At 43.0% G+C, this 25,088-nt stretch overlaps 3 protein-coding genes and 1 non-coding gene across 10 annotated transcripts; 1 reads left to right on the forward strand and 3 right to left on the reverse strand.

Moving 5' to 3' along the window:
* Window positions 1–882: 882 nt before the first annotated feature.
* LOC118311246 (DET1- and DDB1-associated protein 1) lies at window positions 883–3,902 on the forward strand. 2 transcript variants are annotated; one of them, XM_035634938.2, is made up of 5 exons: window positions 883–1,219; window positions 1,461–1,541; window positions 1,676–1,727; window positions 1,955–2,016; window positions 2,125–3,902. In XM_035634938.2, the coding sequence occupies exons 1-5, from the start codon at window positions 1,211–1,213 to the stop codon at window positions 2,227–2,229; spliced, it is 309 nt and encodes a 102-aa protein (XP_035490831.1). In that variant the 5' UTR covers window positions 883–1,210; the 3' UTR covers window positions 2,230–3,902. The 2 variants fall into 2 exon arrangements, with proteins under 2 accessions (XP_035490831.1, XP_035490830.1); XM_035634937.2 differs by having other exon boundaries at window positions 885–1,219; window positions 2,122–3,902.
* LOC118311245 (anoctamin-8) lies at window positions 3,631–16,050 on the reverse strand. Of its 4 annotated transcripts, none has more exons than XM_035634933.2 (18): window positions 15,563–16,050; window positions 13,987–14,097; window positions 12,982–13,114; window positions 12,273–12,411; window positions 12,006–12,102; window positions 11,668–11,784; window positions 11,375–11,502; window positions 10,860–11,021; window positions 9,917–10,069; window positions 9,530–9,656; window positions 8,919–8,974; window positions 8,749–8,823; window positions 7,896–8,390; window positions 7,452–7,607; window positions 7,148–7,339; window positions 6,909–7,040; window positions 6,493–6,603; window positions 3,631–5,538 (listed from the first exon to the last, which is right to left on the reverse strand). In XM_035634933.2, the coding sequence occupies exons 1-18, from the start codon at window positions 15,648–15,650 to the stop codon at window positions 4,879–4,881; spliced, it is 3,132 nt and encodes a 1,043-aa protein (XP_035490826.2). In that variant the 5' UTR covers window positions 15,651–16,050; the 3' UTR covers window positions 3,631–4,878. The 4 variants fall into 4 exon arrangements, with proteins under 4 accessions (XP_035490826.2, XP_035490825.2, XP_035490827.2 ...); XM_035634932.2 differs by having other exon boundaries at window positions 3,631–5,541; window positions 15,563–16,048; XM_035634934.2 differs by lacking the exon at window positions 6,493–6,603 and having other exon boundaries at window positions 3,631–5,541; window positions 15,563–16,049.
* On the reverse strand, window positions 10,464–10,536 carry trnak-cuu. The gene has a single exon. It is a non-coding gene; the product is annotated as a tRNA-Lys (tRNA).
* Window positions 16,051–19,495: 3,445 nt separating the features above from the next.
* On the reverse strand, window positions 19,496–25,088 carry plvapa (plasmalemma vesicle associated protein a). 3 transcript variants are annotated; one of them, XM_035633218.2, is made up of 7 exons: window positions 24,367–25,088; window positions 23,817–23,886; window positions 22,942–23,651; window positions 22,115–22,320; window positions 21,003–22,021; window positions 20,282–20,339; window positions 19,496–19,845 (listed from the first exon to the last, which is right to left on the reverse strand). In XM_035633218.2, exons 1-7 carry the CDS (start codon window positions 24,760–24,762, stop codon window positions 19,812–19,814), a joined length of 2,493 nt encoding a protein of 830 aa, XP_035489111.2. In that variant the 5' UTR covers window positions 24,763–25,088; the 3' UTR covers window positions 19,496–19,811. The 3 variants fall into 3 exon arrangements, with proteins under 3 accessions (XP_035489111.2, XP_035489110.2, XP_035489109.2); XM_035633217.2 differs by having other exon boundaries at window positions 21,003–22,320; window positions 22,942–23,648; XM_035633216.2 differs by having other exon boundaries at window positions 21,003–22,320.

A 25,088-nucleotide genomic window follows, 5' to 3' on the forward strand; every position in this document is an offset into this window, starting at 1 on the left:
TCTTCTTCTCGTGACAAAATCGTATTGTTAATCAACATAAGGCACTATACGAGCGTTAGCAGGATTTAATTTACAATCCAATAAATAGATCAGAAAGGAGAATTTATAAAACATTAGAAAAGAAGAGAAAACTGGCATTAACTTGACCTTTTATATGCCGGACAATAAAACACAAGTAATGAAAATGTATCACAGTATTTTCCACTAAACTTAGTAAAAGTAGTTTAATTAAAGATTTGGAGATTGTTGTTTCAGTATATATGTTAAGTGTAGATTTGGAATTAACTGAGTTTAAAACATTAACTGCTGCAAGTAGTCCATGTAGTCTTTAATATTCTATTTGTATCTTTGTTTTGGCATTTGTATACGTCTGTGGAGATTCTCATTCATCCAGGTCATAGTTATCCACAAGGGTGTTGAATCAGGAACCACTGGACTTGGTAACTACGACTAGTCCTCAGTTGTTCCTTATTCAGTACACTTGTGGACATTTTTAAATGATTATTACTGATATAGAAAACAAACATCTAATCAATTTTTAATTCTAAATTTATAAGTTGTAGAGGAGAGATGACATTTATCTTATTAGGTGTAACTTATTGTTTATTCAGTATTTTGACAGTTGTTCACAATTCTCATCTGCTCGACTCACAACTGAGAGCAACAGAAGCATCAACACTTTGAACATGAAGCTGGACACAGCAGCAAAGTACTTTTTTTTGTTTTCACTAAAAGCTCCATGCCCCCCCCCCCCCCCCCCCCCCCCCCCCCCTTACTGGAGGATTGGTCTGTTACACAATCACATTCAACCAATCGGCGCATTGCTTTGCCTCCGTCGTCACACGTCTACGACTGAGCAACCAATCAGACATGTTGAATCGCGGAGGGTAACCGCCCCCGAGCATCCGAACAACAAAGATGGAGTTGTGAACTAGTGTCGAGTTAGCCACCGAGGAACGGCCGGTCTCAGTCTTCTCGTCTCTACCTGTACACGCGTGAAACTTCCTGACCGGCTGTAGTGGCACGATGCGACACAGTCACACGTAGTTGGTATCGTGTAGCCGTCGTTAGAAACCGTCGAACGGGTAAAAGAAACTAGCCCACGACAAAAAGGACAACAACAATTAAGCTTCAGCAGCTAGCCGGCTAGCACACTTAGCATCTGTCCGTTTTCACTGGTCACCAGACGAAGAGCGCGACTTGGCCAGACATGGAGAAGGTAGGTCCACAGATGACTCGATAGACACGTTGCGTGTGTGGCGGCGAGTACGACGCACTCCCGTCACCTCGTATCACATCACCCACAGGTTATCTGCTTGAACGTGCGCGGTAGGTGTCGTGAAATGCCCCCTTGTTATGGAGGTGGTTGGTGGCCATCGCACATGGGACAGGCGGGTTGCAGCTGATGGCGCAGTGAAACGTTTCTGTGAGTGTGTCTCTCTGCTCTGTTGCGGCCACAGGGAGATTTCCTGAAGGGACTACCGGTCTACAACAAGACGAACTTCAGCAGGTTCCACGCTGACTCTGTGTGTAAAGCATCAGTAAGTGACCCTATGTGTTCATGGTATAATGTAGTCATAAGAAGAATATCTGTTCACGTGGCATTACTCCTTTTACTTTTGTCCGAAGTCAGAAGCCTAGTCACGCCCTAATGTAGACCTCAATATTATTTCAGAACCGTCGACCATCTGTGTATCTTCCGACACGAGAATATCCATCGGAGCAGAGTAAGTACACTGAGTGAGATGATGTTCACCGAGCAGGAGGATCTACACATTTCTGTCTTCTTAAAATGTCTTTTATTGATTTTATGATTTTAGTTTTGTCTGAATAAGCAGTATGAAAGGAGTCACCTTCGAATTGAAAGCTGATGACAGTGTAGTAATCACATCACCGGTGTGTTTGTTGTCCGTCTCTCATAATCTAATAAGGGGTCTGTGTTGATTCTCCCCAGTCATCGTCACGGAGAAGACAAACATCTTGCTGCGATATCTTCATCAACAGTGGGACAAAAAGGTAAAGGGGACTGACGATGCTTATTCTTTTTTATCTGACAGAGCAGACATCATATGTGTTAGTGTGAACAGTTTGTCAAATGGCTTCTTTCTTTTTTCGCTTTAGCAGAATGCAGCAAAAAAGCGAGAGCAGGAACACGCAGAGGGGGACAACACGGCGCCGCCAAGGAAAATTGCCAGAACGGACAGTCGAGAGCTGAACGAGGATTCATAGAGCAACGTGCTGCCAGTGGACACCCAGCAGAGACTGACCAACACAATACACACACAGATTCAGGATATGTGTTCGCAAACCCAGGCCTTGACAGTGAAGCACATGAGGATCCATACATGTCAGACCACAGTTGTCAAAATCTTAATTTCTGATTTCCTAACCAAATGCCTTTCCCCCTCTGTACTTCACTGCTTTCGCTCACCACGTCCTTTATTTCCGAGAACCTATGCCTCAGATATTAGTCTTTGTAGCTTAACGAATAACGTACATCTACCTCCTTATACCGCACCCCCTCTGCTTTTCATTCACTTATGCTCATTAGTTTTACTTTTTTAAATATGCAGAGAGTTAAGTCATTGCTCCCCGGCTCCGATTTAAGGGTTCAAAGTCTGTGAGATATTCAAATTCTAAGTGAAGTCTGTGTAAGGGATTAGAGACATGCCATCTTCTTTTTTTTAACTCCTACTCCATTAGGATTTTTTTGTTTTAAATTATGTAATGAATGGCAGTGGTCCATAAGACATCATTGTAGCTCATCCTTTATGTGATTACTGTCATTACATTGACAATGATACTGCACTGTGTTCCTTGCTTAGATTGACGATCCATTCAGGGTTTATTTATGGACTGTGTTGTGAAAGAAGACGGGTGTTAAAAAATGTTTTCTTTTGTCCTGATAAATAATCATTTATTGCCTTAAGTGGAAGTGCGTGTGTTTTCAAAATGTTTTTGAGTTCCCCCTTGGTTTACATGGTTGTTTCAGGAAGAAATGCATCACTTCTGAGCTGAGTGGATGCTAGCAGGCCCTGACATGAAAGACACACTCAAGCCAATGCAGTCACACTAGAGGATGTAAACTCTTTCTGCAGATTTCGTAGTTTAATGTTCAGTACTTTGAGCTCTTGACTTCACGAGTGGAGCTTGTGTCGTTGTAATTGCATGATTAGCACAATATTTTCTGAAATAGATGATGACTACAAATTTACATGTAGCTGTACTAATGTGCAGGATACTTGTAAGGCTGCTGTCTGTCCTTGTTGTAAATGTGCTAGTCATGTTTTCTCATATGTATCGACCATTTTGAGTCATATTGTGGGAATGTATGTTTGACTGCAGGGCCAAGGAAACAGTCCGTGTTCCCTTTTGTCAACTTGTTGATGCTCATAATAATGCTCCACAAGTTCTGTATATTTGTAAAGTGTGACTATTGTGAACGTTCTGCCCCTTTTATCAGGTAACGAGAATACTTTCCCAAGTCAGCCATATTGAAATGTCACTTTGTTTAGCCAAAGAACAAGCATAAGCATTTGACATCATTTGTTAGCACCTTTTAGATAAATCACTTATTTTGCATTTGGATAATTATATAAGAGTAATCTGTTGCAAATTGTGTTGGCCACATTTTCAATGTTTGGCATAGCTCACAGTTTATTCATGTAAATTTTAACATGTTAAAGATTGTTGTTTACAGAGTATCTGTTCAGGTTTGCTGCTTATTTGAGTCAGTCCAAGGAGAATGCACACAAAGTTTCACAAGTAAGATTAAAACTAGAGACATTTCATAGGGTGTTCATTCTTTTGTGAAACATCATTGGATTTAGTTTGGAATGTGTTTAAAAATTTGTTCAAATGCTTTGCTTTGAGTTTATTGTATAAATGTATTGTCAATTTCAGATCTTGTTCTTGTATATGTACATTATAAAATACAGGTGGTCTGTAACTCAGAGTAAACCAACATTTTTTGGGGAGGAAACAACAAAAAACCCTCCTTCCCATTAACACTCATTGTTGTTGGTTCATTGGTTTAAATAGAAAGAAAAGTAATTGGACATTATCTTCATATAGAGTGGGTTTATATGAGAGGGGTTTTGTTCTCAAGGGTTACAAATTCCTAGAGGAACTGACTTTACATACATTTCATCATATTTCTGGAAAAAAATCAACCAAGCAGCATTGTCTACAATCCAGTGACATCTATTCACTGTAAACAAAATCAGCTAATGCACCATCTTTTGACTGATGTTTGTTCAAGTGAGATTTATTTGCATCATAGAATTACATTCACTAAGTTATGTAGTAAAATAATTCATAGAAAATCAAATTTAAGAAAAATAGAATATTTTTCATGGTCACAGTGAATATAATCGGACCTATTGCAGAAGAATACACTGGCATTGGAAGTGTTTAACTGAAAAGGATGTGGTGGACACACAACGCATGCACATGACGCTGCATGCATTCAATATAGGCATCAAAAAGAGAAACGGACCTGGAATGGGAAGCTGGCTCGATGATGATACGGTTCATTTCTTTGTTTTGTTTTTGTTTAAAAAAAGAAAAAGTTTCACACCAACATAATCTGTTCTGGTGCAGTTGGAAACCAGGCAATCATGCAGGATTTAAACCCCAAGTGAAGGTTTATCATTCAAACACTTACTGTACATATTTTTACGTAGAAGCTAGATAATCAAGTGTTGGTGTAATACTTTGTGCGAAGTAAGATGCATCAAGAGTGAAAATCTACCGCTCGCTGACTTTACATGTGGTCCGTGTGACTCACCTGTTCTCCTGCAGTACAGTGAATGTTGCCTGAACATTTGTACATTGCTCTCCATTTCATAGTATTACATTGGCATGGCCAAAAATGTATTAACTTCTTGAGCCAGGGTTTTCTAAATCAGTCAATTGTCTTGTCTCACCTTTGTCTGACTCACTAGAGTGTAATTCCACTTGGGCTGTGTTCAAGTCAAACCTGTTGGGCTGAGTGGCTGCAGCCTGGGTCTGTGCCTGTGTCCCATTGGCACAAACAACGGTGCCCTCCGACTTGCTGAAGCTGAACAGCTTTCCAGGACTGAATGTCCTGTTGGGGGACTGTGACCTCTCCTGGCCACTAGGGAGAACTGCAGAGGTCACCGTTGACCCCGCCACTGCTCCAGCTGCCACTGCTGTCTCCTTTTTCGCCTCGGGCGACTTCAGGAACTTCAGAAATCCCGGGAGCTTGGCCTCACCTCCCGTCGGGGACTGGGCCGGTGAGCGTGAGGTGCCGGAGGAGAACTTCCCCTGGAGAGGGATGATCTGTTTCAGCTTCATGACATTGTTGTTTCCCAGCAGAGAGCTGGGTCTCTTAGGCTTGTCCCCCGGCTTGCCCCCCGAAGCCTTGTCGTGGTGATGCTGGTGCTGGCTGTCTGCCTTGTGGTACTCGCTCTCCTGGCGGGCCTCGGCCTGCAGCTCGGCCTGACGCTGAAGCTCCTCCTCTTCGCGCCGGCGTCTGAGCTGCTGTTGGAAGTGTTGCTGGGCCTGCTGCTCATGCTTCTAAATGGGGAGACATGTTAAAATGCAGATACAGAAAGGGAGAGAGAAAGAGTCAAGAAGACACTGCTAAACAGAGAGAGATGGGAGAGAACTGGATAAAGAGGATCATGAATACATGTGGGGTGAAATGAGAACACAGTTCCAGCTCTTCTAGTAATCTAAAGGCTGATCTGTTCACTGAGAGTAACTGACCCTGTCTCCCTCATGTCAAATCTTCACTGAATAAGTTGACATTATTTACAGAAGAAAGCTGGTTGGGAATTGATCATACTAAATATGCTGACTTTTGTTCATAAATGTCCTTTCCTATCTCTGGCTTGAGACGGCATTAAGACAGCACTTAGTGTTTCACCCAGCGCAAAGCAGTGTCTTTGGAAGGTTAAGACTAACACTAGTGATTTTGAAGTCAGCGGCGCAGTAATTTACTATATGCTCGTGTGCGAAGTGAAACCGTTTCCTCAGCAGAGAAGTGTTCTCTCCTCCTACTTGGCAAATCCACCAATCTGATACCAATCTATCGAGGCACAAGCTGCACCTGGCTTTTGAAGGAACTCTAAGATGGTTCTCTGGTTTGTCTGTTGCATGTTATGCTGAAATACCCTTGATTTATTAAAGGGAATACGTATAACCCTTCAAAACCATGTGTCTGGCGCGGCCACCCTTTTTTCAGCCATTAAACTGGCACAATTTGTGATTCGAACAAGTCCTAAATGCACTTGGTGCCATGCACTTAGATCTTCAAAATAGAGCCCAAATGGCCACTGAACCGACACAAAACTATGCAGACAAACAAAGAAAACGGCTGCACTAGTGTACATCTTTGGACAATGAACACCAACAGACCAAGGGACAAAAAGGGGTAAATATGTAGAAATATGACACAAATCACACAAAGTGCAGCAGCAAGTGCAACGTCTACCGAAGGTCTTTCAAGCTATGATACAACTATACCTTGAAAGCTTCCCTTCGTCTGTACTCTAGCTTGGCCATCTCTTCTGCTACCCAGCCAGGGATATCAGGGATGGCAACATGGATGACGTACTTTAGGAGGATTGCAAAGTGCTGTAAACCACCAAGACCACAGAGGGACAGGCTCAACACACGGTTGCATCAGGACACAGTCATGTTCTGTTTCCCATTCGATATTTTTTTTTTTACAAACAAAACAGTACATGTCATACAGGTTTGTTGTTCCTTCATCTATAAAAAATATTTTTATAAAGTCACAACAATAGCAGGCCATGCACACCTCTACTTCTTTTGTAATACAAAAAAGGTGTAATTTAGGGAATAAGGCTACATTTTCTTACAATAACAAAACGTCTAATGGACAAACCTGCGTTGGCCACACAGAGTACAGTGCATACCTCCAGCAGGACTATGGAGATGATGGTCATCTCAGGACTCAACCAGGGGAACAGACGCTGGAGCTGCCCACACTGACCAATCAGGTAACAGTTAACTATGATAGCTATCAAGCCCATAGCCTCCATTGCAGTCTGGTGTTGAGAGAAAGGAAGAGAGAGAGAGAAATTAAAGGTTGTCTGATGCCCCCCTACACTGTAGGCTTGTCTGACTGACACCCTCCAGGACAGAACACACTGACCTGCCACTGTCCGATGTTCTCCACTCTGCGGCCGAAGGGCCTCTGAAGGCCAGTGCAGAGCTTCAGGGCATCGCTGCGGATCTCGATGATGTTGTTGATTAGCGCGCACATGGCTGCCAAGGGAAACGCAGAGGAGAAGAGCACCACATAGCCAAACTGAATGAACATCTCCTGGTAGTCCTGCAGCGTGTCCTGCTTGGCACAAACATCGCGAACATCGACATCAGCGTTTTCATAGACACGTGTTTGTGGATTTGGATACAGATGATTTCGTATGAAGTCAAGTCTCGATCAGGAGTCCCACCTCGTATGTCTGCATACAGCTCTCGATCTCAGCCTGGGTCAGTGTGACAGTTTTGGATTCTTCTGGAGGATCAATCCAAGACTTCTTGTTCTCTTTCCCCTCGCCTACGTTCTTTCTTCTCTGACAAAGAGAGACGGATTCCATTGGAGAGGCCTCCTGCAAAAGTAAAGAGACACACAAATACTTTCTCTACTGATAAGAAATCTGAAATTCTGCAGCTCTGCAGTGGATAGTTTAATTCTGATCTGTCTGTGAGACGTTGAATGAGATAAATTTACACAGAGAAACTTAATTCATAAAACTACGTGAAACAGAAAGAGTTGGAATTATCCAAACAGAAAGAGAGATTTTTGATATTGATCAAAATTGATGTTCAAGAAAGCAATTTTTAGACGAAAGCTGCAGAGTGAGATGATAAATGATAATAATAAGCAGACCACATACATAAGACAGCAATTCACAATCGCTGTCCTCGTCACAACTGTCAAAAATACTCGGATCCATCCCCTCCTCTACCATTGTCGGACTGTCCTGGAGGAAGCAGTCATCCCCCGCCTGTGCTTCCATTGTAACGTCCTGGTAGTCAACCTTCTCAGTGAAACTGACTTTACGTTGTTTCAGAGCGCTGTCGCTCATGTCCCACTCTTCTTCTGAGAGTCTGAATCCGGCCTTCAGATCCCCCCTTCTCTTTGCCTGTGGGTTGCTGTTGGCACTGTGACCGACAGGGATCCCTCGGGGACCCAGGAAGGAATAGGCTGTCATCGAGGCTTGGGCCTTCCCCAGAGCCAGGCGACCATATTTGAGTACGATGGCTTGGAGAAGCTCCCAAAGGACCTTTGGGGTGAAGACACCCAGCTTGTTCTGCTCATAGAGATAAGGCTGGAGGACCTCCTTGATGTTCTGCAGGAACTGGCGAAAGATCAGCAGAGTGGCTAGCATCTGTAAGGAGTAGGAGAACATCCGTTACTGTGCTGAATGGAAGAAGTGCAAAAGAAACACATGCACATTTCCAAAGTTCAGCACAAGTGATGTAAAAACCTTCACTCTGACGAAATGTACAAATTAAGTTCCCGGCCTGACAAGATCTGGGCCTGGGACCTAGACAAATTGTGGGAGCTCATTTTATTTGGCATTTTGGTCTGCGTCCATTAGTAACGCCTCTTGGAAATCGAAAAGGAACTAAGAGGTCCAGGCTAACATGGTCTTTTGTAAGAAGAAATTACACATAATCTCACATAACCTTACAGTGAATGTTTTATCTGATCATTTATGAAACTGCAAATATAGATCTGGCTACCTCCTTCAACCGCTCCATGTCCTTGAGGTAGAATCCGATGTAGAAAAGGCTAAGGTAAGAATTGATGAATTCAAACTGTAAGACAGGCAGACAACATTACGGGAAGTCAAACGCTTGCTCTGTCAGGATGAGTCGTCTCTATTCAACCGTCAAATTCGAGCAAGACTTACAAAAACCATCTTGATGATGAGATTATTCTCATAGGCACTCTGAAGTCTATAGTTCTCTGGATTGAGAAATAAGAGAAGCAACACTTAGACAGTGTACAGATGAATGACAGTTTTACCGTTAACTGCCCCATAGAGCTATTTTAAAAAAAATCTGAATCATCGAAAAACTCTATGCTGCTTTCAGACATGCGCTGAAGTCCAAATCATTTTTCTGAAATCCGACATTTGCAATAATGCGAGAATATGAACTTGTCCTGCTGGCAGCCCAAGTCAAAATTCCGTAAAATGTCCAAGTGAGCCCATGTGAAAATACAACAGGAAAAAAATCAGGAAAATTCAGGGCGAACGAGTGGCGTGTTGAGGACACAAACAAACATCCTCATGTTCTCCCTCGTGCTGCTCTACCACAACGCCAGAGAAAGATCCAGATATTTTCCTGTCGGTGTGAACACGTCTGACACGGACCTCTCCTTCTGTGCTCGTCATATGTGAAAGCCGTCTGAAAAAGGCTTGGACCCAATTTTTGCGAATTTCATGTCTGAAAGCAGCTCATTATATAGTCTGTTACAGAGACAATGATTCACTGTTGTGCTTGTTGTTGTGTTTCTCACCCATGTCATTGAGCCAGTAGGCAATCTTCTTATACACCTCATCACATATGGTTACCGTAATGGCCAGAAGTATCTTAGGAATGAATCTTGTAATTCCAGGCAGCTCCGGAATCTCCATCACCATTTCCTGCAAGTTCAATTAGCAATACAATTAGCATAATCATTTGGCATGATATATATTTAATAAGTCCCATGCATTTGTATCTCCATTACCATATCTGTTATTGAAAATGACACAATTCCTTTATTTCACTCAACCAATAGGTAAATATGGATGTGAAGTTTTTCTTAATGTACGCAAAGTGTTATGCTAAAAGATCAGCCCCAGAATAGATCAACTACATTTCTTCTCATTGGACGATTTCCTGCTGTGTCGTGTGTTCAGACCTGCAGTTCCAGGCAGAGGAGCATGGCGAGGAAGACGAAACAGAGACAGAGGAGGCAGATGGGCAGGCTGACCAGCCACCTGAACAGGGCTCTCTTCCAGGGAGGGTAGTAGAACTCCTCACAGCCTGTAACGGGACTGCAGCGCTTCACACCCTGCAGAGACCGCAGCAGGACAGGACAGGGACGGGGAGAGTATGAGAGGCTTCTTTACGATTGCAATAAGGATAACTAGAAAATCCATCGACAATATTGCTGCAAATCTTGCTCCATAATGGCCATTTCTTGTTTGCTGGATTGTTTGATGGATGCATTCTTTTATATTATGATAATCTTCCACATCCTAAAAAAGATCAAAAATGAATGTCTGAGATTTTTAAAGCAGCTATTTTTTTTCTATATGTATCTATATTTTTGCATTTGGCACAATGTCTTTGCATCTGGCACAATGTCACATACTCTTATTTTAATTGTATTTTGTCATATTCTACACTTTCCTAAACTGTGCTGCCATTACGGAGGCGTCTCTCCTCGAAAACAAAAGATATCACGCCCAACGTGGGGCTCGAACCCACGACCCTGAGATTAAGAGTCTCATGCTCTACCGACTGAGCTAGCCGGGCGTGTTTCCATGTCTCACACATTCCTTTCTTAGAGGGGGGCCGCCCACAGCCCCTCCCAGTCTTCTGTCTTTTCTACCCACTACCCCCCACCCTGCTCCCTTCTCAGAGGCCATGTGGACACAATCTGCTGATCACATTTCCTAGTATTGTTTGCCAATTTGCAAGTTGCACAAGCAACATGCAGAAAGAGCGGTAAACTACAGACTTCTGGAACGAAATAATTCACAGTGTGTGACTGATTTATGGAGAGTGAGGTTTTCATTGCTTTCACACAGCTCAGCAGAACAACACTGACAACTTTGCTCCCGGGCAACAGTCCTCACCCGGAACTGTGGCCTGGGCTCCTCCAAGGACTCGGCGGGGGTGTCCAGAGTGCCCCACCTGTAGGCCAGCTCTGCCTCCCGCCTCTTCCAGCGCTCCAGAAACAGCGTCGCCCACACAACGTTGAAGAGGGCAAACACCACACAGCAGATATCCTGACTGGTCTGTGCAAGGGACATACGACAATCAACGATTCATATCTTATCGAGCTTTCAGTTGTTTCACAAAAAGCAAAGGTCTGTGCCATTATTAAATTGACTTCTCTTTTTGTGTATTGCTGCATTTTATTCAAAATTGTATTCAATGTTTAAAAGGAAACATGACATTTGACAAACAAACTAAAAATATCCTAACCTTACTGACATAAAAATATAAAGTGATATGTAGGTGACAGGTAAAACCAAACTTACAAATTGGCACCACTACCCTTTCGCTGTGACAGAGGATTTTCAGTAATATTCCAACAACCCCAGAGGAGTGAAGAAATGAATCTTGTTACAGAAAAGGTTTCAGGTACCTGGTCTGCCTCTGCTAGTATCCAGAGCAGAAAGCCGATGACAGCCGGGTAGAGCATGGAGTTGGTGTAGAAACCCAGCCAGGCAAAATACATGCCGATCTTCACTCCAAAGTAGTCGCAGATATCATCTGCAAAGCAGAGGAAAATGTAAACAGCTAACACTGGGGCTTTGGTGACGAGGCACATTTGTTTTTTGAGCAACTGACAAAATGCATTAAGATCCTAGTATTTTGAAGTGTCTGTTGTTGGCCTTCCTGAAGTTGTCTTCAACATGACACTGTGACACTTCCTACCCAGCGGCTGCCTCTCACATACAGCCTGGACCCAAGATGTCATCAGCTGGTTGAGGATCCTCTGTTCGTGAAGAGGGAACATTTGATGGATGACCCCCCGAGTTACCAGCTCTGGAACTGGAAATGAAAAATGGAACACAGTGTTTATCAGGTGAAATTTGGTCGGTGTTTGACTAATCGTATAATGGTTACACATCTTTCTGTTGCTCTGCTGCAACCCGGCCTCAGACAAACTACACAAATTTGCTTAAGTGATTTCAAAGGTTGCATTCAAGAGGATTAATTGAGAAGACGTGAAGCAGCATGAAAAAGGTCGCTCGTAATTAAGAGCAGCATACTGATTGGCTGGCCCTCCAGGAAGTGAATGTTGTGAAGCACCTCCCCCTGCTTGGCTCGCAGGTTGTCCAGCCAGTACTTGATGATGCTCTGACGCTCCTGAACACAATTAGAAACAGAGGGAGGAAAAAACAGATCACGAATGACATGCTCCACTTCAATATAGGGACAATTACTTTTCTTTTCACAAAATCAAAATCAGTAACCTGTGTAATGTTCACAGCTACACTGACATACAACTCACATGTGCCACAGTTTTGACCTCTAACCTGTGAGGTAAAGAAGCACAGCTCGCTCTCAATGTTCTCATAGATGTTGTCCTCCTCGCAGGAAAAGCGCCGCATCCCGCCGCCGTATTGAGGCTTGACAGCCTTGTGGATGCCCATCTGCTCTGCTCCTCGCAGTAAGCTGAGGGCGAGGAGAGCGGGCAGATGAACAGCAGGATTAAAGCCAATGGAGCAATAACTCTAAGCAGAGGCTGGGTCGGAACATGTTGGATAAATTAGGAGCATTCAGGGCAAACAAACAACATAGTGTGAACCACCGTGTGGTTTCTACACTCTGAATTTGCTGACTTAAGTGGCAAGTATTTCTGTAACTTTCAAAGCTGTCATCCATCACAAACAAGTAGAAAAAATGAAACACAAATGTACGCAGAAATGTTCATGTGTGCACCTAAACAGCAAAATCGCAAATGCTCGTGTTTGTGTACCATCCATAGCGACAACCCCAATACATTACATTCAGTTTTTTACAATCTGAGCAATATTTTCATAGTTTGGGCCATCATCCAGACGAGAGATACTGAAGAGAACACAGGTGCTGAGAGGATAATGGGACCAAATTAAAGTTTCAAATAATATGGCAACAAGCATATTGTTGTTGGTAAAGCATCCATTTCCCCCAAGATAAAGAGAACATTTCCCCAGGAGGGGATTTTAAATGGATTCATAAACTCACACAGTTTCAGATTCTTACTTCTCAAATGTTGTCGTGATGAAAAAGGCATGTGCCTTGGTGTGTTTATGCTGTCGGATCTGAATGCTGACTTGAGGGATCCCAACACGAATCTGATTCAGGAGCCACAGCAGAGTCTGGTCGTCTATGGTATCTGTCGGGGAGAGGTTTTATGATCTTATTTTAAAGTTTGATAACACACTTACCATCATTTATAGACAAATGGGTTGTAATAAATTGATAAATTGAGAACATTCAAACTACAACAAACCAAAAGTTTCTCATGTCAACATCTGCTTTATTTCATCACTACTTTCCCCAAAGGCAGAAGTTGAGTTTGCTCCCGCTTATAGAGGCTGAACCTCACCGCCCGGACTGAAAGGCCAAGCAGCAGCAGCAACGTGGTGGTGACAGTAAAAGGTCACTCCACTTGAATCCCTGACTTCATACAGTATTTCACAAATATGTTTTCCTCAGGTCGAGAGGGTGGACTGAAACCCAGAATGATTCTGAACTATATCTACAAACGGTAATGCACTGTGCATCAAACAGAGAATGTGTGTCTGAAGACGGGGACAGCAGTCACATGTTGAGCAAAAATCAGACAAACACTGTGTTGGACAGTGTGCAGGGATTAATGAATACTGTGCAACGGAATAAGCAGCCACGTCAGTCACATAATACCTACTAACATCTGCAGATCAATCCCATTGAAGTGTTGCAACATCAATTCCCAGTTTGTTTTCTGTACATTGTGCTTAGTACATGAAGTTTGTCTGCAACACGAGTTTGAGCGAATGCCTCCTATTCACATTTTATACCCACACATGCAGCCTCCTTTGAAAGATCCTGCAGAAGCGATTGTGGAAGAGCTGTAAATGGATGAGATCTAATTGTCCCCAGACCACACGTCTGAGTGGTTCGCTGACCGCTGGATACATTTAATAAGGACGCGGTGCTCTCTTGACAGTGAATGACCCACCTTCGGACAGACAGACAGGGAGGACAGAGCAGAGCTTACTGTACCTGGGAATGTCATCATGATATCACAGTTCTCGGTGGGCACCATCTTCAGCCAGGACTTCCGAGACATAATGTAGTGCCTGGCCTGGAGAAGGCGCTTACCGAACAATTTATCTGAAAGCAAGAAAAAGGGAGGCGACAGGGGAGGAGGTGACATTGACATTGAGACCTGAGGAGGAGAGCTTGACAGGGTACGTGTGGGAGAGGAAGGGGGACGGGTAGATGGTGATCGAGGACACAGAAGACCAAATGAGGTTAGTCATCAGTATCAACCTGCCCCCCATCGCTGATGTTATTTCTTCACCTCTATTTACTGCCCTTTTTTCCGCTCTCGTCAAGGGGACAAGACGACGGCAATGTCCAAAACGATTGTCCAGCCAGCGTGAAGGTTGAATGTGCTGCTTCGGTCCTAGGACTCTTAGCAAACAAACAGATGATCTGTAAACCCGCTGGTGTGTAAATAGCCAAACAAGCTTTTCATGCCTGCCTCGAGTCAAACCAAACCTTCAGCAGCAGTCTGAACTAGTCATCATCATTTTTCCTTCTTCCTGTTTCACACATTGGTTTTCGCTCTAGTGTCACACACGCACGCACTCAACGACCACAGTGACCAACCGAGGATGCAGAGACCCCCAAAAATACATTTTTAAACTATGCTTTACATCATTTTCTGACTTCACCATTACATCCTCATGGCAACACTTATTATACGATCTCATATGATCGGGGATAATTTTTTCTATATTTTTGTTGGCCCTAACCTCAAAATGTATACTTCCGGCAAGTTTGGTCACACACACACACACACACACACACACACACACACACAAACACACACACTGCTACAGACACTGCAACAGACACTGCTGGCACAAACAATAATGGTGCAAAAATAACACAACACATAAATGTTTTGAAACGTTCATTTTTATGCTTTTTTTCCCCCAGTAGGATTCATTTGGCTTGAGGTCCAAATGCAAATTAAAGCAACAGCTACAGTGGCACTATATAAAGATTATATGCAGAAGGCCCGGCTGACACCAGAGTCTCTCCTCTTAAGAGCCCCGAGGGACACAGGCCATGGACCATGGCTCGAGGAACCAAATAAAGGCTACGAAAGGGAAAAGTGCTGACTAATATTCCTCTTAATGTAATTCCATAAATAACCATAACAGATATCTTTCGCGTTGTCTTCCAAGTCTCCAGCACCTGACACAGTAGCTGCTGACGCGTGAGCCTGCAACGCGGTGTGTGGTTCTCTTCAAAGTGTGTGGCACAGCCCATCGGGACATGTCTCACGCACTGCACCTGCACCTGTGGACCACAGAGCCCGCCTCGACCGGAATGCCCCGCAACGTAGCGGGTGAAAGACAGACACGCCGAAATAAAAACCTCCCGTCTCCAGTGGGTCTAGTAATCGTCCCCGACTGCACCCGCGTTGATTACGCACAGTCGCATTGAGCGCCATGCACATTCCCTCTGAACACCGAGCTCCCTCTCATCCACGCAGGACGCGTATCGAATTAGACAGTGTTTTAAAAAAAATATACATTATTATTATTATTCCTGTGACTCTCACCGAGCACCCCGGACGGTGTTGAGGACGTCAACTGCTGCTGGATGACGCTCGCCCTGTGCTGCTGCTCACTTCGCGTCGTCCTCTCCATCCTCTCCTTCGCCCCGTCTGTGCTGGTGCTGATGCTGCTGCTCCTGTTCACAGACGCCTCGGTATCAGCCGTCCGGGGCCCGCCGCCCGCATGGTGGAGCGCAAACACTCCGGGCGGCCAAGGGGCTCGGGGAGAACCCGTTCATTAAAGCGGAGGGGCGCGCTCTTTACCGCATGGCCGTTGCATGTGCCAAGTGTGTCTGACAGATGACGAGGAGGGGGAGGAACGTGATCATGGCATCTTCACGTCACGCGCACCGGTCGTGTCTGCGTGGTGTGGTGACGACACGGTTCGGGGGAACACCGCGCAGGCTGCAGGTCTGATAAAAACACAACAACAACGACGAGCCAATGAAACCCGGTGCGTGTCCTGCGGGTGGCGGCACGTTCATGTCAGCTCACACGTTCACGTGCACTACCTTTTCTATTTTTCGACAATATGTAGCTCAGCCTAGAGGAGGCTGCATGGCGCCAACAGCACATTGTTAAATATATATATATATATATATATATATATATGTATTTATTTGCACATTATTTTTCTTATGTGAGTAATTTACACTTGAACAGGCGGTATGTGTATGCACACAATAACTTCTTTAAACCTTCTTATGTTCCCAAGTAATGATGCATGTTTTATGTTTTCATTAAATTAATCATTCAAGTGTCTGACTGCTGGGTAACACATTCTCCACAAAGGATTGGCCTCCCGGTCGAAAATCTGTTGTCCTCCCCACTTCCACCCATTGTGTGCATGTGTATGCGTTGGCTCCAAGTTCCCATTAAGGTTTGTCAGGTTATTTGATTAACAAAGGAGTCCACACAAGACTTTGACGCAGGGCCACGCATTGTTTTACGAAAAGGTTTGACAGGTTTTGGATTTATGCCTATTCACTTTATTGGGGGCCAACATTTTAGATGAGAAGAGTACACCTATGCCATGCCTTGAACGTAGAGTAAATGAGACTACAGTCAACAACCAGTTAGCTTAGCACAAAGTCAGGAAACATCTGGCCTGGCACTGCAAGAGTCTTCCAAAACCTGTCTTCCAAAGTCTGTAGAGCTCACAAATGAACATGCTATTGCCTACATCTTGTTTGTGAGGCCGCCAGGGGAAGCAGTGACATCCCTGGAGGTCACTGTATCTGTCTTTAATCACAAACCACTCATACAACCACAAACTGCAAAATAAACAAATAAGGACTACTCACGTAGGTTCCTCACCTAACAGGTATTTAGGATGATATTTACATTTTGTTGGAAAGGAAAGGAAAAGATGGAAAGGAAACTTAATTTCAAATTCATGACATCAATTTCCCTCCAATGCCAGTACAGCAATTAACCGGTATGGACACTAGGTGGAGGCAGTGGACAGTTGAAGGCGTATCAGCGAAGTTTCTATGGAAAGGTCTGAGCTATAGTGACATTATTCAACCTGTACCCGAGGCCTGGGAGCTGTTCCTAGGACTATGCTCTTCTGGACAGAGATCTCGGATGTTGTTCCTTGAATCTGCTGGAGACACTCTCCCAGTTTGGGGGTTACAGCTCCGGGTTTTGCCCCAGCCTCTGCGTGCATCCCCTCTCACTGGGTAGAAGCATTCCAACAATTGCATCTTCTCCATGCGGTCAATGACTGATGTCTCACACTGGATTTAAGGGATCAAAACAAATAACTGCACTGGCTTTGGCTCAGTAACTCTACATCTTAAGATAATGGATCACCATGGATCTTCTATACCTGCCTGTGGTGTGGTACAGTAAGGTTGTCAGTGTGTGATGGGTAATCAATGACATAGATTACCAAGCAATTGCTGGCATGCAGCTCAATGCCGTGACAAAGTAGTCACAGTCTGTGGTAGCGTAGACTCAGCTATATAGTCTATTTGCCCGTTCTGATTAGAGCTTTAATTGTACTTTTTTTTTTAGTTTAATACATTCATTGAATTAGCTATACATTTTCAGTTTGGTTAAAACTATTCTACACATGCAACATGCTAAAAATTCCTTAAGGCTGTTGACCATAAAATTTAAATTGACAAAGTTGTTGTTGTTGTTTTGTTGGCACTGCATTAGGACTTCAGAATTGTCCATAAATGAAAAGCTACGGGTTGTAAAGTCAAGCCCATCCTCTTCGAACAATCACATTGACCCGTGTTTTCCTTTCAAAAGTGAAAGAGGTCAAGGTGAAAGTCAGGGTTGCGCTGAAGGACTTGGAAAAACTCCCAGAGCTGGGGGAATTTTTTTTGCCTCCCAGCTGTTTCCAGCACTTACAGCCCCCCCCCAACCCCAACCGTGTTGTGGCTGCACAAGAGAAAGGCGGTCATGAGACTGCAAGGGAGGCCAGGCCGATCGGAAATGCAATTAGAAGTCACAGCAAAGAGGGGACATTAGCAGCCACAGACAAAAGAGGTCACAGTCCTGCAACCCCAGGTGAGGAAGGAGGTCGTAACCATTAAGCACGGTTTCCTTTCCTGCATTGGGTGGGGGAAGGAGGCAGCAGGACGTTCCCCTAAACGTCAACCAACTGTTTAAAAGTTCCTAGTAGCACTTAAAAACTACAAATATTTCATTTACCACTGGATTATCATTTACCTCATGTTTAGGTTGGTATAACTGGTGTATTTTGGGATATTTTTGTCCACTAAAAGAATTTATTATTGTTGCTATTCAACACAGTTGATGTTTCTGAAGTTGTGTAGTGTTTGGCCAAATGAAACAATACTTCATTAATCATTATTCTCCACTGTGTAAGTTGCTCACGAGTAATATACAAATGACAACAATGCTTGTTGAGATGACAGGAAACATATTTGCACAGACAGCTATCATCATGATGATTCTCCAGTGAAGTAGTTTAACGCATCCTGTGTCTCAGTTAGTCCAATAAAGTGATTCCCAGCAACTGACCCATAATTTCCTCACAGCTACGCCAGCAGAAAGCTGCACATCCAAAATGTGGAAAAACATTTGATGTTAAACAAAGGATATCCTTTTGTCGGGAATGAACTCTTCCTCCGCTGTAGTTAGAGTGCTGTATTTATTGATTGGCACCGACACGATACCCTTTTGGTTCTTGAATTAACCATATGTTCCCATCCTTTCTCAGGACAACGAACAGGATGTTTATCTGCTCTCATGATGCTTTGTTTGCCTGCCCTTCTTTGCCCGTAATATTGTTCTTCTCCAAATTAAATTAAATTTGCATTGGACAATTTCATTACCAAACATGTGAATACATCATTTAAAACTCTATTACAGTGAGGTAAGGAAAATATTCCATTTACATCCCACACATTTTCAAGCATAGTATACATTTTTACACATAAACAAACAGCCCTGATTATATTTAGTCTGCATTGATTTTGTTTAACAAACCAAGCAATCAGCAAAGATTGAGAATAAAATCTAGCTGCTGTTGATGGATTTAGGCTAAAGTTCAGAAATATCATTAGTTACCAGGGCAAGCTCTATATCGCCCCTTCATGTGTTTGTGTTACAATTTAAATTCGGGCATGGATATCCTTGTTCTCTACAGCTAAGTGATGGGACATTGTTTTAACAGCAGCATGTACACAAGAGCGTTTCCAGAGGTTCCACCCATCTGCCTCTGCCGGCCTGCTGACAGGTTGGCAGGTAAACATAAACACGCTGGATGGATTAAATAATGGTGCCGGTAAATGTCGCTCGAAACATCACGGGAGGGGTCTGAAGAGTCATTTGAAGACAATTACATGTAGCAACACAATAAGTGACGCACACGGGGACAAACAGTTATTTCCGGCCCTGAATAGGATAATATCCTAAATAACTTTGTTTATAAAGAAGAGCCAGGCACTTCTGATGTGCTAACGTTAAAACAAAGATTTTATTTTTGTATGTATTTACAGTATAAAAAGTACAACATGCTTATTCCTGATAAGTTGCTTCCTGTGTAGATACAAATCATTAACACATACAAATTTAACATTTTACATTCAACAGTGCGAGTTATTCAAATCACTTTAATAAATGAATATTGAAGTTTAAACTGGCATAAAAAGTGTATATCATATAGTATAATTATTTATAAACAATATATGAACTCAATACGATGAGCTTGCATTTAACAGAATGGAGGATAAATCTCTTTATCTTTTTGTTTGGCTCATCAACATTAGATGGACTAACCCAACATCCTGGAGAGATCTTGATTCTCCCTAGAGAGAGAAGGAAAGAAAGAAAGTGAGAGAATGGAAAGAAATATTTAAAAATAGTTTTGCTGTGAATGCTGATGCGTGAATACATCAAATTAAAAAGCCTCACAGCTCCTTGTTAAAGAACAGGTTTAGTGATCTTTTGGAATTTAGTTGCATTTTTAAAAAAAATAATTATATTCATGACCTGATTTAAAATGTGTACATATACAGTAAAATAAACAACAACAATGTGCTTTGAGAGCCACAAAGGAGGTAGGGGAGCCATTTTACAGAGCTGGACCAACGTATTATTGGTTTTGTTTGTCGTAAGATAGAATGACAATGACAAAACATATAATATCGCCAATGAGCACACAATGATCAGACTGAAATAAAAACAGCAGCAACGACTTTCACATTACCTCAAAACCTAGAGCTAAGTAAACGTCATACTCACTCTGGGCCAGAAGGGTTGATGATGCGCTGTAGATCTTGAAGGTGCTGAGCAACGTTAACTGTTGGTTAAAAGTAAGAACAGTGATTAGTTATTACATTGGCGTCGGAGTCATCAATCGAGCTGCTTTAATGCTTAACATTATTTTTTTTAAACTGCTGACACATAGCTATTGAGGTTTTACAGACATTACACATCCGAGCTGTTCAATACTAATAATACATGCAGTTTGTACTGTCCTACCTTGTACATGTATTTTGCATTGCTTGTTATGCCTTTTTAAAGGGCCAATTCACCCAGATTATCTATATGTGCATTCAGATAATTAAAGTTCTATTTTTACAGGTTCTGGTATATACATCATCCCTTAGAATGGGGTAAATGAAAATTTATTTGTGAGCCTGAGACACTGAAAAGTTACTCTGGATAATCCACAGGCCTCAACTATCCAGGAAAGCCTCTAGAGGATTTCTAGAAAGAGAAGTAAGTGTTAAATCATTTTGATCACAGAATACATTTTAATTCTTTAATGTCAGAAATGGATTTTTCAAAACTTGGGTAAATAAAACCAAAATTATCTGCATGGCTGTATTCAACCCGATGTATGTACTCAAATAGTTTTGTAATCTGGGTGAACCAAACCCTTAATTAAAAGAATTTTCTTGAATGGGACTAATAAACAACAGATAATCCCGCTCAAACTAGTGCAGTTATGATATATTACCTGAGACACCTCCAAGTCCACTTGTCCTTCCTGCACCAGAAAACGAACCAGTTCCACTATTACTATTCCCACTTGAAGTTCCTTTCGCTGTTCCACTTCCTGTCTTACTTTGTCCTGCGTTATTATTCCCAAACCCAAACCAGTTAAATCCGGTGTTGGCTGACCCAGACTTGCTTGTTGACCCAGTTGACCCAGATGATGACCCAAGGCCTGGGGAGCTTTTCACACTTGTTGTTGGTTTATTTGAGCCTATCCCACTTGAGCTAAGACTTGGACTTGAGCCTGCTGAGCCCAAGCTTGATGAAGATCCCCCAGATGATGATGCCTTATTAAATATTGACCCAGTGGAGCTACTGCTTGAACTTGACCCAGGTGACAAGAAAGATGAGCTTGAAGAGCCCTTTCCAGTTGACCCTTGCTTATTGAACCCTGACCCAATGGAGCCAAGGCTTGAACTTGACCCAGGTGACAAGAAAGATGAGCTTGAAGACCCAGTCCCAGTTGATCCTGGCTTATTGAACCCTGACCCAATGGAGCCAAGGCTTGAACTGGACCCGGGTGACAAGAAAGATGAGCTTGAAGACCCAGTCCCAGTTGATCCTGGCTTATTGAACCCTGACCCAATGGAGCCAAGGCTTGAGCTGGACCCGGGTGACAAGAAGGATGAGCTTGAAGACCCAGTCCCAGTTGATCCTAGCTTATTTAACCCAGACCCGATGGAGCCAAGGCTTGAACTGGACCCTGGTGACAAGAAGGATGAACTTGAAGACCCAGTCCCAGTTGATCCTGGCTTATTTAACCCTGACCCGATGGAGCCAAGGCTTGAACTGGACCCAGGTGACAAGAAGGATGAACTTGAAGACCCAGTCCCAGTTGATCCTGGCTTATTTAACCCTGACCCAATGGAGCCAAGGCTTGAACTGGACCCAGGTGACAAGAAGGATGAACTTGAAGACCCAGTCCCAGTTGATCCTAGCCTATTTAACCCTGACCCGATGGAGCCAAGGCTTGAACTGGACCCAGGTGACAAGAAGGATGAGCTTGAAGACCCAGTCCCAGTCGATCCTAGCCTATTTAACCCTGACCCGATGGAGCCAAGGCTTGAACTGGACCCAGGTGACAAGAAGGATGAGCTTGAAGAGCCTTGCTTATTGAATGCTGATCCAGAGGAGCCTGAGCTCAAACCCACACCGACTGAACCTGCCCTACCAAACTGACCAGCAGAGCTCGATCCACCACCACCTAAGAACCCCCCCCCAGACTGACTCGATGAGCTTGTCCGAGAGGTCGACCCAACTCCCAATCCACCAAGCCCTGTCTGAAATAAAAAGAGAGCAAAGTTATTTTGGGAAACTAAACCATGGACATAACATCATATGCAACCTGTTTTGAATTTACACAAAACAATTATTACATTGATATTTTCTGTTCTGATCAAACCCTTGATTCTAAGAATGTCACAGAGCTTCACATCTATTTTATAGATTTGTCCTTCCACAACAGAAGACACTAAACAAAACAACAGACCCTGCTGTCATCTTGATCTCTCCTGGCAGACATTTTGCATCCTCCACTTTCTCTTCTGCACTTGGACCTGGATCATTTCCAATAATCTGTCAGGCTTTTCTGAATTTATGTAAGATCTTAAAAGCCTAAAGACATTCAATATAGGCTTTGTTTGTATTTCGGTGTACAAGCACATTTCTAAACTTTCACAAAATGAACAGATTTTCGCACAAACAAATGCAGATCATTATGTGTTAAAGGTTTTGGTTTTTAAATTAAATAGTAATTCAATTGTAGACTCACATTACATTAAAATATATCAGAGAAATTCCACCAGCATTACTTTCCACAAATGCAATATCTGCTTTAGCAGTCGTGTTGTTAGTTCCCTGAGTAAAAATCAACAAAATTTTCATGGGTGTTATTTTCTTACCTTAGACATGCAGGTCATGTTGAGGTGCTTGATTTGGTGTGTGAGGTGATCAACTTCTTTAATTTTATATTTGATATTGTTTTCCAGGACTTGTATCTCTCCATTTAAACCCATCTTATCCATCAGCAGTCTCTCCTTGTCCTGATCATGTTTCTGCTGAAGCTTGTCTACGTTCTGTTTGTGCTCCTTGATCAGGCCCGTGCGGTTCTGGGTGCACCAGCGGTAGTCCTCAGACAGTCGCCAGTTCTCTGCTTTCAAGCGACTGTTCTCATCATGGATGTCTGACAGCTGGACTCCCACACTGTTCAGGTAATGCTGGAACTTGTCCTCCACTTCTCTGGACAGACTGGTGCAGTTGGTGCGGATCTGTTCCAGGTATTCCCTCTGTTTTGAGCAGGTGAGCTGGAAGGCAAGGTGTGTCGGGAAGAGGGAATTGATCTTCCCTAGGAAAGCCTTGGAAACATTGGAGACACCGCTCAAGGACTGGAAAAATTCATCTTTACACTTTTGTTTATTGAATTGCAACTCCTTTTCCTGGGTGGATTTGTCCCTCCTGAGACGGATGGCCTCCAAGTTGATGAAGTCCCTCTCTTTGGCCGTCTGGTCCATTTCTATCCTCATTCTCTTTACTGTTTGGGTGAAATTGGACTCAACAAACTCCAGTCGGGCTTTCAGCCGTTCAGTCAGTAGCCCGCAGTTACAGTTATCTGCTATTGATACAAAAAGTTGGATTTAAAAGATAACAGAAATAATAAAAAAGAGAAAATTAGTAGATAAATATATATTTATAAAATTCATGAACACTTGATCAAGAAAATTAGAGAGAATACCCCATTATTGTTTGTACTGTTTGGAGTTTGAAATGTCATACTTACATCTTGTTGTGCAGTCGCAATTTACACGTGGAGAGGCCTTGCACATGAGCAACTCGGTATTGCAGTGTTGCTGTTCATATTAGGTAAAGAAAAGGCAATGGTATTTTTGGTGATTTGTTCTAGACCAGTTAATAAAAAAATATAAAACAAGCAGGACAAACAATTGATCTTTTGTCAAAGTGTTTTCTCTGTTAACACTGTGCAACATATATGTGAGTTTCAACACAAGATGTTTGACACAATAATAATAATCAATTACTCTGTTGTGTTGCCTGAAAGCAATTAAACAATATTTCAGAACTATAGTTTACAACCGTGCTCATTGAAAAATGCCCAAAATACACTTCAATAGTAATCAACAGGGTAAAAATATATAATTCACGCATTTGAAACCAAATCACAGATAAGTGAAGCATGTGTGAAACACATCCACATCTGAGTTTCTGTGGTGGTTGAACTGAAATTGAAATAAGACATGGACACTAAAGTACACAAGACAGGAACTTTAATATCAGATATAATAATAATAAAAGTGGGCTCAGTTTCATACCAGTTTCTTGTGATATTCATGGATGATGAGTGATGACATGTTGGCGTAGTGGCGGAGTTTAGCCAGGTCCCAGTCGTTGCGGGCCTTGTAAGTCATTGTGGCATTGAGTAAGTTGGTCAGGTTCCTCCTCTGCTGCCTGAAGGCGACGTTCTCTATGGAGAGTCTGCTGAAGCTCTCCTCCAGGTCATGAGTGCGTGTTGTGCACGCCGAGTCCTGCTTCTTACCGTAGACCAGAAAGAGCACAAGGCTGACTATGATAAGAGACTGAATGAGCGAAGAGAAGAAGAAGACAATGCGCATGTAGTAGCCGCAGCTCTTGCCCTTTGAGCGGTACTGCATCCTCTTTTGGGCCGCTGGACTGGGCTTGGAGACCTGGGAGTAGCCGCTGCTGTACATGGTGGCTGATAGCAGAAGGAAGGGGAGAGAGGAGTTGTCTCATACAGTCCAAGGCTTGAGGATTACTATGAGAGGCCAGCGAAATTCAAAAGTCGATCACTATATCGGAGCAGCGACACGTTCCTCCTCGGCACTCAACGAACAGATATGATGATGCTGGAGTATTCTAGATCAGCCAGAAGATTTCACAGTCCATTTCGTGCTAAGCTTGTGCCCCTTCTTCTAACAAAAACCCAACACAGTACACATGTGGGATACACTTTTTCCTCTCTGCTGTCTTGATATCACGAGCATTGATCGGATTGTGGCCAGGGTGTAAACATAAC

The sequence above is a fragment of the Scophthalmus maximus genome, chromosome 5 (assembly GCF_022379125.1).
Source record: "Scophthalmus maximus strain ysfricsl-2021 chromosome 5, ASM2237912v1, whole genome shotgun sequence".
Classification (NCBI taxonomy): Eukaryota; Metazoa; Chordata; class Actinopteri; order Pleuronectiformes; family Scophthalmidae; genus Scophthalmus; species Scophthalmus maximus.

Bases quoted from the DNA above. Each gene is read 5' to 3' on its own strand.
- plvapa (XM_035633216.2), bottom strand. From the start codon at position 24,762: ATGTACAGCAGCGGCTACTCCCAGGTCTCCAAGCCCAGTCCAGCGGCC. The intron at 20,340-21,002 runs GTAATATATCAT...TTTAACCAACAG, and splicing joins TGGACTTGGAGGTGTCTCAG to TTAACGTTGCTCAGCACCTT. The intron at 19,846-20,281 runs GTGAGTATGACG...TTCTCTCTCTAG, and splicing joins ATCAACCCTTCTGGCCCAGA to GGAGAATCAAGATCTCTCCA.
- LOC118311246 (XM_035634937.2), top strand. The intron at 1,542-1,675 runs GTAAGTGACCCT...ATATTATTTCAG, and splicing joins ACTCTGTGTGTAAAGCATCA to AACCGTCGACCATCTGTGTA. The intron at 1,728-1,954 runs GTAAGTACACTG...GATTCTCCCCAG, and splicing joins AGAATATCCATCGGAGCAGA to TCATCGTCACGGAGAAGACA.
- LOC118311245 (XM_035634932.2), bottom strand. From the start codon at position 15,650: ATGGAGAGGACGACGCGAAGTGAGCAGCAGCACAGGGCGAGCGTCATC. The intron at 11,785-12,005 runs GTATGCTGCTCT...TTTCATTTCCAG, and splicing joins CCTGGAGGGCCAGCCAATCA to TTCCAGAGCTGGTAACTCGG. The intron at 7,041-7,147 runs GTCAGTGTGTTC...TCTCAACACCAG, and splicing joins AGAACATCGGACAGTGGCAG to ACTGCAATGGAGGCTATGGG.